Source organism: Ptychodera flava, chromosome 3 (assembly GCF_041260155.1).
Source record: "Ptychodera flava strain L36383 chromosome 3, AS_Pfla_20210202, whole genome shotgun sequence".
In the NCBI taxonomy this organism is placed as follows: domain Eukaryota; kingdom Metazoa; phylum Hemichordata; class Enteropneusta; family Ptychoderidae; genus Ptychodera; species Ptychodera flava.
In genome coordinates, this window is record NC_091930.1 from 2,000,695 (window position 1) to 2,014,678 (window position 13,984).

General features: G+C 40.2%; 1 protein-coding gene across 1 annotated transcript in view; it reads left to right on the forward strand.

Moving 5' to 3' along the window:
- The window catches only part of LOC139130273 (fibrillin-2-like), a 71,769-nt gene extending 64,131 nt beyond the window's left edge, over window positions 1-7,638 (forward strand). The window contains exons 43-53 of the mRNA XM_070696027.1: window positions 65-211; window positions 541-642; window positions 1,052-1,228; window positions 1,697-1,948; window positions 2,628-2,930; window positions 3,563-3,904; window positions 4,272-4,400; window positions 5,258-5,404; window positions 5,988-6,185; window positions 6,751-6,946; window positions 7,416-7,638. Coding sequence (XP_070552128.1) covers window positions 65-211; window positions 541-642; window positions 1,052-1,228; window positions 1,697-1,948; window positions 2,628-2,930; window positions 3,563-3,904; window positions 4,272-4,400; window positions 5,258-5,404; window positions 5,988-6,185; window positions 6,751-6,946; window positions 7,416-7,638 — 2,216 coding nt within the window. The remainder of the gene's footprint in view (window positions 1-64; window positions 212-540; window positions 643-1,051; window positions 1,229-1,696; window positions 1,949-2,627; window positions 2,931-3,562; window positions 3,905-4,271; window positions 4,401-5,257; window positions 5,405-5,987; window positions 6,186-6,750; window positions 6,947-7,415) is intronic.
- Window positions 7,639-13,984: the final 6,346 nt, after the last annotated feature.

A 13,984-nucleotide genomic window follows, 5' to 3' on the forward strand; every position in this document is an offset into this window, starting at 1 on the left:
TTCAAATCTAAGAGAGGAAATGTTATGTAGAATAGTGAAAAAACTATTTTGTCTTAAATTCCAGGCACTGGTTTGGACTGGCAGTCCTGCCCTGCAGGTACTTTCAGCAATGTTGAAGGCCTCAGTGAACAGAGCCAGTGTCAGGCCTGTGATGGCGGCATGTACTGTGACAGTGTGCATCTCACTGAACCTACTGGCAACTGTTCTGCAGGTAAGTTAGAGAGACTCAGATGACAGAAATAACCCATGGTTAGTCAGTCCTTGATTCAAATGACAGAGATGAGCTGTGATTGGTCAGACTTTGATTCAAATGACAGAGATGACCTGTGATTGGTCAGTCTGTGATTCAAATGACAGAAATGAGCTGTGATTGGTCAGTCTGTGATTCAAATGAAAGAAATGGTCACTGATTGTCTCTGTAGGGAGGAAAGGGGATAGAAAGGTAACAAAAAGTCTCAGACAAGTTTAAGTCGAAATTTTTTGTTTCTTGCTTGAAGCAAGGAAGAGGAAACTTAACACTATTCTTTTTTTCCACTGCAGGATTTTACTGTACATCTGGAGTTGACAGACCCAATCCCAGTGCAAACAATGCAACGGTTGTAGATGCATCGTGTGCTTGTCCAGAACAGAGCTTCTTTAGGGGTGAGCACAACACATAATATATTGTGGTACTCAAATGACACAGAGGCCAAGTTATGTAAGATTACGCAGCTGATTTCTATCAGTTTTAGATACAATCTCATGAGACGTTCATGTAAAATTTTTAAAGCAAAATATTATATAGAGGTGGATATTTTCCATCTAGTGAGAACCACTGTAATATTGTAGTCACCCAAGAGTTCACACACCGTAATATCATAGACTCAGTCATGGTTCAAAGCTACCAGGTCAGTATCAACAGAATCAAGCGGGAAGACAAAAACATGAGAAAGACAAGTTTCAAACACATTAAGTTTGAGCAAAGGTCTTCTACCATCACACAGGCAAATGAACACAGACAGTTTACATCAACCAACATTTTTTTGACAAATATAATTTTTTTCGTTGACAGGTGTTGGTGGTATATGTCCATTGGGTCACTACTGTCCTGTAGGATCAGCTAACCCTGTACCGTGTGAGGACAGTACATACAGTGATGTGGTGGGAAGATCACTGTGTGAGACATGCCCTGCTGGCTACTACTGTATGGCCAATGCTACAGAGTTTGCAAGCTACCCGTGTCAACCAGGTAAAATGCTCACACCATGTCTGTTGAAGCTTTGTGTATAATTGAATATTCAATTGAAACGTTGAGTTAATGATTGTGTTAACGGGAATGGAGTGGGCCACAATATGCCACTCTGTAGTCTTATAATGACCTCAAACCAAAACCATCCTGCCAGCACATTCAGCATTCTTGCAGATGAAGCTTGTAGAGACAACTCTTTGCAAAACTTCACAATGAATGTAAAATCGACCCAAGAAAAATAGCAAGTTTTGAAAATATGACCTAGTACAGACTAATATGTTTAAAAACATTTACCAATTTGCTAGTAAAAAAGTACAAATTTGCTAGTAAAAAAAGTACATGTAAATTTTTGTGAAAGTAGAACCCAGTTCAGTAGATCTTCAGAACTTTAGGGTTTTGCATATGCTCACTGCTTTGGTTGGTGTCTTTTGAAACTCTGAAAAGTTTTTTTAAATCTTAATAACACAGGATACTACTGCCCCAATGGTACAAGATACTCCACAGAGTATCCGTGTCCACCGGGAACATTCAATGGTCTCTTCAATGGCAGAACACTTGACGACTGCCAGGACTGTCCGCTGGGAAAATACTGCCAGGGTTACGGAAACAGCAACTACACGGATGACTGCATGGCCGGCTGGTATTGCTCCGGTGGCTCCGACAGCTCTAACACCACCACGCACGGCGGAATATGTCAACCTGGGTTTTACTGCCCTGAAGGTGAGCATAGCAGCAGTGCAGTTAACCCATGATCCTGATTTCTGACCCCTCTCACTCACAACCCCCTTAACCGCACAACCCCTGTTTTACTGTATGTTGGTTCAACTGTGCAACTGAAAACCAACAGATTCTACCGAAGCTGGAGCAGTATACATGTCAGACTATGCAGTAGTGCTTCAGCTTTCATTCAAATTCAGGTTCACCTGATCATCCTTAACTGCCTGTAAACAGGTCCACTCTCACTGTTGATAATAATGGGTTTGGGTCACAGCATAGTGGTGTACCGGTATGGGTTAAGTAAGCTAACTACATTGAAAGTATTGGGATTAATCCAGGTCAAGAAAATGTACAACTTGAATGTCGGTATTCATTCTAATTAAGTCACTATAACCCTTTGAAGTGTACCCCTCTGCAGGGATAGGCCAACATGGGGTTATGATTCCAAAGATTCATTGCATCAATTACATGCAGTGCAACTGTACCATTGAACTTGAGGTATTCCTTTCCTTATACTGTATTCTGTAATCCCATATTATGGCAACAACTGCTTCTATCTACAGCATGCAAAGAATATGAGCAAAGTAAGCATGTCAGTGCTACTTTTGTAAGTCACCAATATACAAACATATTTCACAGTAAAGCAACTCCATCATTGATAAGCTCGTTCTGCTACACACAGGTTCCGGAGCACCCATCCCCTGTACAGGAGGCCAATATTGCCAGACAGAAGGCCTGGCCGAGCCCACTGACGACTGCGCAGCCGGCTTCTACTGCACCCTCATGTCAGACACCCCGACACCCAGTGATGGGGTAATGGGCGATGAGTGCCCGGCCGGGTTCTACTGTCAACGGGGCTCACCGTACCCTACGCCCTGTGAGCCTGGAACATACAGCGCCAGTAAGAAGAATACCAACGTTACAGACTGCATACAGTGCAGTCTGGGAGAATATTGTGGTGACTACAATATGACTGAAACATCAGGTATGTTGCAAAAATGTCTGATGTCACCAAAAATGTTTGTTTTTTTTTTGTTAAAAACCAGACAATTTTGCCAAAAGAAACAAAGACAAATCTTACTTTGGGATTGAAGTAATGTCAAACCTGTATTGTAATGGTTACACAAGGAACCAAGAAAAAGTAACCTCTATGAGAAATGTGGCTTTTCTATAGAGAGTCAGTGTGGCATTGTGTTTTGTATAAATGGTGTAATAAAAGGTGGCTCATAAGGAAAAGAAAACGAGTAATAAAATTTCAATATCATAAATCTCTTGAAAACTCATAATACCTGAATTTAATTTCTTAAATGATAATTTGTGATGTAGATATGAAATCGGTCAAAAAAAGACTTGTGCTTGCTGTCCCAGCAATTTTTGGCAGAGGTCATTCAGAATCAGATATGTCAACCCTCATTCACTGAAAAGTTTTTGTACCAAAGTGGAGCAATTGCACGTGACCTCTAACCCCATAAGAGAGGTGGCTGTTCTGAAGAGGGTTTTTAATATGGAAAATGCTACAGCACTGCCACAAGTTGACCACTTTAAAAAGTTGACCGTTCTGTAAGGGTGACCGCTACGACTGTTCGACTGCATGTATTTTGTAAATTATATTTGCAGGTAACTGCAGCCAAGGTTTTTACTGTCCAAGAGGTCAAAACGTAGATGACCCCTATGAATGCCCAGTGGGTCACTACTGTCCCGAACACGCATTTGAGCCCATCCTGTGTCCGAGCGGCACTTACCAGGACCAAGCTGGCCAGTGGACCTGCAAGACATGTCTGGCCGGATACTACTGCGACAACTCTCAAGGGGTGGTGGTTATCAATGACACTATCACCTGTCCAGCGGGTCACTACTGTTTGCCAGGCACTGAGAGAGCTGATCAGTATCCCTGTCCTAGGGGCACCTATGGCAATGACACAGGCTATGATCAAGTTGTTGACTGCACACCCTGTTCAGGTAGGAAATTGACTTTGTAGTATTTTTCAATGTCCTAAAGGACCTCCTGTACTATTATTCAATATCTTAGAGGACCTCTTTGCAGATAAGGTTATTGCAACACCATGTGCACCAATCAGAATACGTCAGCTGTACACTAACCCCCTAACATTCTGAAAAAAACCCATTTTTTTGTTCTGTTTATGTTTGGAAAGTTTCAATATATTAAAGATCTTCAACACAGATGACTTTATCTTGATATACCTAACCAGTCAAATATTGTGACTAAGCTCTCAATGTTGTTGAAAAAAATATACTGCTGTCTTGACTTTTTAGATTCTGTATACAGTTCAATATGCGTGAAATGTCTTCTTTTTGCCTTTCTTAGGTGGTCAATACTGTGAAGAGGTTGGCCTAACCTACCCTACAGGGCTGTGTGCAGCTGGTTTCTACTGCCGGCAGTACGCCAATGTATCAACACCAAATCTGGGCTACGATGCTGATATCTGCCCACAAGGTGAGTCAATTGCAAAGCTGGAATGGCAAAAAATGAAACACAAATGGTGTTCTAATGTTCTATAGAATACATCACATCCTTTGCACATAAAGAAGTGTTTGTGTAAAGGTTGTACATGCCTCAAACCTGAAAGACTTATTAACTTTTGCTCAAATTTTCCACAAGGAAGCTTATAAACATCCTCGTTTTTAAATTCAGAATAGAAATCTTGGGTCACCTTACAAATTTTTGGTATTAAAGAAACAAATTTCCTAAACTTTACCGACATTTACAATTCAAATTTACTGCTATTCCTGTGTTAAGTATTTGGAGAAAAAAGTAATTTTTTGGGTTTTCACCAAAAAAAATGCTAGTCCACACAAGGCATATGCAGTAGACTAGGAAAATATTTGAAATATTTAAGAATCTGAATATCTGTGCCTGAGACACATTCTACCTTAAGGTAGTATGTGCCATGAAAGTAAATGACTGAAACTTTTGCTCAAAATTTTTCAAATAAGACTTTCTCTTACCAAATCAACAATCAAGCAAAGTTGGAACTAGCGAAACAAATTACCCAACATTTTGTAATATTTGAAATTCAAAATGGCTGCCATCCTTGTGTTATCTCTATGCACAAAAATTAAATTCATAATTTTTGAAAAACTAAGAAGGTGAAATTTTTTCTTTCTTCAAGAGCTTTAAAATGAGCCCCCACAAGTGGTAGATCAGAAAAGAATTATAGAAATTGGAGAGTTCAAATATCTGCCCCTGTACATGGCTTGTTCTACCTTAATGAAAAACCCCACTGTTTCTATATGAAAGAAAGTATATACCAATGATGATTTCTCACAGACAATTCTCTGTTCATGTGACAGGTTCCTACTGCCCTGAGGGTACAGCTGAGCCCTATGACTGTCCACCGGGTACTTTCGGTGCCACAGAGGGTCTTCACAATTCAAGCAGCTGTACGCCATGTCTGGCTGGCTACTACTGTGAGAGTCATGGATTGCTGGCTGCAGAAGGTGAGTATTGTGATGTGAAACAATCAAACGTGTGTATAAGTTAATAGCGAATCATTCAGAAAATGTTAGTGTTTATGTTGTTGATGTAAAACTTAGTAGTATGTGCCTCTGAAATTGAGAGACTTAAAACTGTAGCTCAAGCTTTCCTAGTAGAACTTTCAACCATTCTCTTCCAACATCAAGAATAAATATTTTGGGTCACCTTGCAAAGTTTAGTGCTGTGGCAACAAACTACCATAAAATTCACTGATATTAGAGATTGATTTTATTACCATGGGTCAGTTCTCATAGAAACAGTGACACACATGTAGAATACAAAGCCCATTGTCCATGATGAAAACCATTTTGCTCAGGGGATCTTTCTGTAGCCTGTTTGTAACAAATGAAGATTGTGCGGGCATAGTTATTGGCCAGTCTTTGTGAAACAATCTAATATACTTAGTCTAAGCTGTTCACCCCAATTCCATGTCAACAGGTCCACCATCTCTAATTACAGTGGGGATTGGGCCGAACTATTGTGGAGAAAGGGTTATACGTGTGTATATTACGCCATTTCTGATCAATCACCATTGTACCATTACAGGTCCCTGCAGTCCAGGTTACTATTGCCTTGAAGGCTCTGACTCACGTACCAAAGTCATCTGTACTACTGGTGACTACTGCCCGGTGCAGTCAGACCTGCCAACACCGTGTCCGGAAGGAACCTTCAATCCGTACCTGGGATTGAACTCCTCAGACCAGTGTACTCCATGCACTGAAGGAATGTACTGTGAGGAAAGAGGTAAGGGATACATCCTACCCCTCACCCCCACCCCCACCCCTGGCAAGCTAAATTTATGCATGCCACAACCAAGCCAGGGGAAGACATCAGTTGAGCTTATCCATTCAATTTGGTTTGTATGTTGTGAATACGCATAAAAAAAGAAAATTTGAAATTTGAAAGTTCACAAAAAGTTTTCAGTATTATAAAAGAAGATACAATGTCCTGTAGCCTACTTCTTCACTCGATGAACCCCGTTAAGAGGTTAATCTATGCAAGATGTCACATGTCACTGCAGGGTCAGAGTTCAAGGGCTGAATTGACTTCCTCTTATAAAGAGGGTATTTAATAACTTAGATGTAGCAGTCAGATATGAAGGTAACGTTTTTACCCAAAAAAGAATAATGATATACGGTATCTGAATAATTCAGGAGCTATTTTGCATTTGACTCTCGTTCATTCCTGTAAAAACACCACAGACTGATAACAATACCTGGTATGTTCAACAACTGATAATGCGATATGGCTGTTTATGGTACAAGATGAAGTCTTGACATCAGCTTTTTTCTGTCATTGAATCTTTCAGGTTTGGATGCACCGACCGGGCCCTGTGAGCCAGGCTACTACTGTCCACCCGGCCAGAACTCCTCCAGACCCTACGACTACCCGTGCACTATCGGCAACTACTGTCCACTGAATTCATCCGAACCAACGCCATGTGCGTACGGGACGTTCATGAACCACACCCATGCGTCAGAGTGTTATACATGTATAGAGGGATGGTGAGTGATTCAGCTCTTTTTGCCAATGCTATTATTGTAGAGACACGTGCCTAGAGACATCAAACAGACAGTTATTCCTTATTCTGGTTATCCAAATTTTCAGCAGGAAATAGTATGCGAGTTGTGATTCAGTAATATTTTCCTTGCACACTATGATTTCGTTCAGTCTATACCAACACACGGCCTTGATTCCAATATGCTTGTACTTCCATAATTGAAATTGTTTGCCCCTCTTAAGATGTCTGCAGTATTGTTTTTCTTGTTAATTTTCACTGTGGCCTCTACACGTTTTAATTTTTCAATACCAGTTTGTTAAATATAGTTAGTCCATCAAAAGAAAAGTATTGTGTTACATGAAGTTCAAACCCCGCTGAATGGTATGTAATTATGACAGCTATGTATTGCTGGTAAAGTAACAAAGAATCAACCTCTGCCTGGAACCAACTAATTTCCACTGTCTCATCCACAGGTACTGTGTTGATGGTGACCTGGTCAGACCATGTCCAGAAGGTCACTACTGCCCAGCCGGCACCGGTATGGACTGGCAGTCCTGTCCCCGTGGTACTTACAGCAATGAGACTGGACTCTATATGGAATCCCAGTGCAAGGCTTGTGATGGTGGCTATTACTGTGATGAACTAAACGCTGTCGCTGTTACTGACAAATGTGATCCAGGTAAAGAAATAGATTGATGATTGGTTAGTTGTTTTCATGAGTTTTGGCTTTTTTATTTTGATCATAAAGTATAGGTATTTCCAAGCTAATTCATTGAACTATTATCTCACCATGCCACCAAGAGATTTATACTTAAATTTACGATGTCAGTTTGTCATTTTTCACAGTGCGTTAAACAATGCTTCATAAGGTATTATGTGCCACGCTTGGAAATAATTCTTGAGTTCATCATTTCTTGACAAAAAAACCTTGATTCATTGATAGGTGTCTGTGTGTGTGGAGCTGATGATTTGAAATATATTGTATAATTAAAAAAATGAAATCAGCTTGTGACACATTGATTCAATTTTCAACTTTGGTCAGTGCATAGTATAGGATCAATAAACAAGCTGTCTGTTGAACGTTTTTCAGCTTTATATAGCTGTGCAAATTTTGTTCACAATCTTATTGGTAGCTAGTACTGTATGGTTATTAAACCCTTTCACCACAATGGTATGAGCAAAATGCATTGTTATCAAAGGTTGTTGTGGACCTGTTTATAGAGAAGTGGGGGTTAACAGGTTAGAAGAGGAAATCAGGCAAAAAGTTGAATTTTGCTTCAAGACTAAAATCATTGCTTTCTCTCAATAGGTTTCTACTGTGAGTTTGGTGTGGACAGAGCCACCCCCAATGCAGACAGTAACATCACCCTGGTCAATGGCACCTGTGTGCTACCTTTTGGTCAGACGGGCAAAGGTGGCATCTGTCCGCAGGGACACTATTGTCCGGAGGGGACAGTACAACCGCAGCTGTGTGGGGCTGGCACCTATGCCAATGCTACCGGCCTCAGCCAGTGTTATGCCTGCCCAGCGGCGTACTTTTGTCCAGAGGGTAAGAAAATACAAATTACAGGCTCATGATTTTGCTTGGATCAGACGCACTTTAACATGCAAGTGCAGATGTTTTGTAATATTATTCACAAAAAAAATATTGATTGCAAAGAGACACAATGCCCAAACAGCAGATTGTCAAGAAAGCTGGCTGTAAAGTTTTGATCTCAAACATGATTGCCTGCGATAAAAAACCACAGTATGTCCTGACATTACTTAGTTTGATTCAAAACCCTTCAAGTGAACCAGTTCTTCAACATGCAAATTAAAAAAGGTCTTTGAGGTTATGCAGATTATTGCAAAACTGCCTATCGCTGTAGTCAGCATTAGGTAGTTCAATTTTTTTGCCCATTTTGAGACTGGCTCTACTGACTAGCTGTCAAGTTTATGCAGATAATTTACATTCAGTGGCAGGAAGCCGAAAAGAACTCCAGCACTCACTCAGAGAAAAACTGTATAGTGATTTTTTTTTCTTCTGTTGAATAAAATGACAGGTTCTGTAGTATTTGAAGACAAGCCGTGCCCTCCCGGTCACTACTGCCCTGAAGGCACTGGCGCTGAATTTGAAAACCCATGCCCTGCTGGTACTTACTACAACGTGACCATGGCAAGGGAGGTAGACGACTGCCTATCATGTCCCTGTGGAACGTACTGTGAGATTGATGGTTTGGACTGGCCTACTGGAGAATGTGACCCAGGTGAGTGCTTAGCCTGTTTACCCTAATCAGTGAATGGTTGGGTCTGTGTTTATAATAAAAATTTCTAGAGGGACATGGATATCTTTTTCTTAAGGGGTGTGCTCATTATTCTGTGACAGAACTGAGCTATTCCTAAAATTTATGCATGTTTATGAAAATTTATGCATGTTTATGAAAATTCTCTATGTTTAAAAAATCCCAATGGAGATTTTAACTTCCGTTATCATGTAGGCTTCAACTGCCTTCGGTGGTACTTTTTCTGCCTTTATATTGGAAACACTGGAATTTTTCTTTGAGATTTAATTTCCAAGTATTTTTATCTACTCACCTGAAACCTTTCTGCTACATCCATACCTCTTTCTGAAATCCTTTTGATCCATCGTTCACACATCTAGCCAAGATGCCACATCAGACTTGTCATTAGTTAGATACACAGAGCAATAGAGGGCACTGTTTTGAACTTTTGATTAGTATTCTTTTAGAGTCAAAGAGGGCATGATTTAAACTTTTCATAGGTATTCTCTTTGTGGTGGCAATACTACAGTAAAACTTATTTTAAACTTGATTTTCCGTTGTTCCAGGTTGGTTCTGCAGTGGTAATGCCAGCACAGCACAGAGTGTGTCTTTTGGCGGCGAGTGTCAACCAGGTGAATACTGCCCTCAAGGGTCATGCAGCCCTGTACCATGTGACCCTGGAAAGTACTGTCAGACAGCTGGGCTAGCTTTACCGACTGGAAACTGCTCTGCAGGTACAGTAACAAATGAAGAAATAAAAACCTTTGTAGACCTCTCAGCTAGTCAGGATTTTTATGAATTTTGTGATGTTTTTGTAAACCTCTTGTTTGTGTGTGGACAATATAAAAATTTATGATTGTCAAAGGAGTATATATACAAAGAAGTACAGTTGCTTTGGAAAGTTTCCGCTCAATAGTCGCAATTTTGAAATCTCCTTTGGTGCAAAGACAAACTTTAAGCTATGCACGAATGTCAAGCATATTTACTTGTAGGTTCAAGTTTACTGGTTCTTGTACCTTGATAGAAATAGATTTGTTCAATGGAAACTCCCCATCATTGAAAGAAGCCTTGTATAAAAGATGTACTTGATAGTCAGAGTTCTGTCAAGTATGTGATATTGTCAGACTATGGTTTACATAAAGGAGTTGTGAAATAATGAGGTGTTTTATTTTGAGTTTTTGGAATTGTAGAAACTATTATGTTCATTTCTGTATTCTGTTGCTAGGATACTACTGTATACTGGGAGCATCAGATTCCACGCCAAACGATAACGTCACTGGAGCGGTGTGTCCAGTGGGTCACTACTGTCCCGTGGGCAGTCCGGACAAAATTCCATGTGATACTGGACTGTACTTGGACAGTATACAGAATGATGAGGAGTCAGATTGTATTGCCTGCACTGAAGGGCAATACTGCCCGGGAGTTGGTAGAGAGCTTCCAATTGGCCCCTGTGACCCAGGTTACTACTGTCCACCTGGCCAGAACCAATCAGCACCAGTGGATTATAGGTAAGCTCTTCATTTGATTAGTCACTTGGTTCTTGACCCTTGTACTTGTGTACAGATCTTGAGGTTATTATGAGTGTCAATGTTCGGATGATCATAACTACATATGAAACAGTTGTAGCCATGTTATTTTCAAGATTGGCGAGAAGGTTTGTAACTGTCGTGAAAACATAAGAATACAATATACCAGATTTGAAACTTTGTACTGCTCTGTTACCACTTTGCCTTGTTTTAAATCTGTTACATATCATGGTGTAGTCGGACCAAAACAGGCAGAACTTATTTTGGGAAGTGTAGCCGGCTGAGTGGTTTACACTGTTCAGCCTTTGGAACATGGCAAGGTGTGTCTTGCTGTACACTAGGGAGGTTTATTCACTCATATTGCTCTATTCTGATATTCATTGAACTTGGGCTATGCATGGTTGGCAAGTCACAATAAGTGAATGCACGCAGCTATACCGCAAGTTCACAGTCATGTAGGTACAAAGTTGTCCTTCAATACACTTGCATTGTAGCAGGGGTGACGAACCCTCCAGGGCTGAGTAGTTGTTTTCGTTATGACTAAGCTGGAAACCTCATATGTACTTAATAAATCTACTTTCAGGTGTCCAATCGGCCACTACTGTCCACTCGGCTCTGACGATCCAATCCGCTGTGAGAACGGCACCTACCAAGACGAGGAAGCTCAGAGTGAATGCAAGATCTGTCCCTCTGGTTACTTCTGTGACAACACCATGGATATTGTAATCTTGAACAATGACACCACAGTGTGCCCAATGGGAAGCTACTGCCCAGATGGCACAAGATATGCAAATGAGTTCCCCTGTCCAATCGGAACATTCAATAATCTAACTGGTAAGTCAATTTACTTATTTACTGTTTATTTGTGATAGCCAAGATGAAAAAATTCATTATAATCCAAATAATAAAATTCTAATCTGCAGAAGCTAATTTACATACTGAACTGCAGTTTCATAGTGAACAAATGAGACTGCAACAAACCCTGATTACTAGGATCAAAACAATTACTTTCAAGACTGTACACTATGAATATGCTGATTTATGCGTGTATGACACTCTGCAGACAAGGCCCAAAATAAATTGTGTTTGACAATTTCCGGAATTCTAACTCAAAAGATATAGTCACTTTCAAATTGTGGATAGCAATTAGCTCTGTAGCAATTGTATGATATGATATGTAGCAATTAGCAATGTCACACAATTAGCAAATAGCAAAGTTAAGTCAAGCATGTTAATTCCAGAACTATTCTACTAAGTTTTTTCTTTCAAACACAAAGAAATTATGAAAAGATTTGGAAAGGTAACATTATTTTTGTTGTCAACAGGTCTAAGAGAAGAGTCTGACTGCACGCCGTGTGTTGGTGGTTACTACTGCCCTCTGCCTGGCATGGTAACACCCACTGATCTGTGTAGCCCTGGTTACTACTGTAGACAGTACGCAAACATCTCAACACCCAATCAAGGTAAATATCGTCCAAATGATTGTTTTTAAGGTAGAATGCGCCTCAATATTCGGACTCTCAAACTTTTGCAATTCTTTTCTGATCTAGCACTTGTGGGGGCTCATTTAAAAGCTCTTGGGGTGTAAGAAAAAAAAATTAGCAGCATAGTTTTATGAAATTCAAGAATGTTATTTTCCCCATACAGTTAACACAGGGGTGGTTGCCACTTGAAATTTCAAACATTGGTAAATGTAAGATAATTTGTTTCTCTAGTACCAAACTTTGCATGGTGACCAGGATTTTTATCTCAATTTGGTAAGAGAATGGCTGAAAGTTTCACTGAGGAAAGTTTGAGCAAAAGTCTGTCACTTTTGAGGAGCACATTACCTTAATTTTGAATTTTAGCACTTCTGTGGTCACACTGTGTACATCCCAAATATTGTAGTATTGCGCAGTATGAAAATTTCAAATATATTGTTAGTTTTCGAGTCACAAATTTTATCTTACTAGATCATTACAAACTGTTCCTGGCAAATCATAAAACAGCATCTCAGCAGTTGAAAGTGTCTGCACTTCACATGCAACAATGTGACCGATGGTTTTCTGTCTTTCCCTAGGTGTGGATGCCAACATTTGCCCTGAGGGCTACTACTGCTTTGAGGGTACCGACAACCCAGAACCCTGCCCAAAGGGTAGCTATGGTAACATCACTGGGCTTGAGAAGGAGTCAGACTGTGTACCCTGTCCAGCTGGGGAGTACTGTGCTGACATCCATATGATTGGCACCAGTGGTCTCTGCACTGAAGGGTAATGTCAAAGTCATTGTTACGTTGTTGAAAATGGTGAAATTCACAACCCAAACTATAACCTCTGATTTCAACAAATAAAGGGCCAATGGCTTTTGATGATTTTGTTTACAATATTTGTTGTCAATGTCAGCAATAGCTTTTTGCTCTTCTCCCAGAAATCAATTCAGAAAATTCAATAGAAGTGTTTTCATCCCAATTATGGGCAATTAAAAATATGGCTCTAATACAATACATCAAAATATTGAAAATATACAAACACCCAAACACAGTTTAGGAATCATTTAAAACTGCACAGTGGTGGGTTTGAAAGCCAACCTGTGCTGGTTTGATCTGCTAGCTGGGTATCTAGAATGCCAATCAGAGTGAAGTATGTCGAACTCTGTTGAGTGATAACTAGATAAAACAATTGATCATGCTTTTTGACTTACTTGCTGTTTATAAAATGATGGCAGACTTCTCTGAGGTGTTGCAGTTATTTTGAATATACCGGTATATGATACAATTCTGTCAAGTGAGCATGTTTATTTTTACTCAGACTCTGAAACCAACAGATAATTTAAATGAGAATGAAATATGTAGCATATTTAGATACACAGTATTTAGCTTGTTGACTCGTACATTTGTAGGCTGCAGAAAAATTCAAGCATTTTTGTCATTCTTCATTATTTTGTTTTTATTTGTTCCCTGCAGCTATTACTGTGTTGCCGGTTCCTGGGATCCACGCAACGAGTCCTGTCCAACCGGTCACTACTGTCCGGAGGGGTCAGGCTGGCCCACCCCCTGCCCCAGGGGCACCTTCGTCAGCTCCATGCACAGATACAACGTGTCACAGTGCGACCCCTGTGATGAAGGGACCTACTGCAACGAGACAGGTGTGGAAATTACCTGATGAAATAGGAATTTAAAAATGACCACATTTTATCTGTACGCCTGATTTTCCAGCCCACATTTTACAGCCATAGTGTCAAATTGTGTAACATTGTATTTCTTGTGCACACAGATCA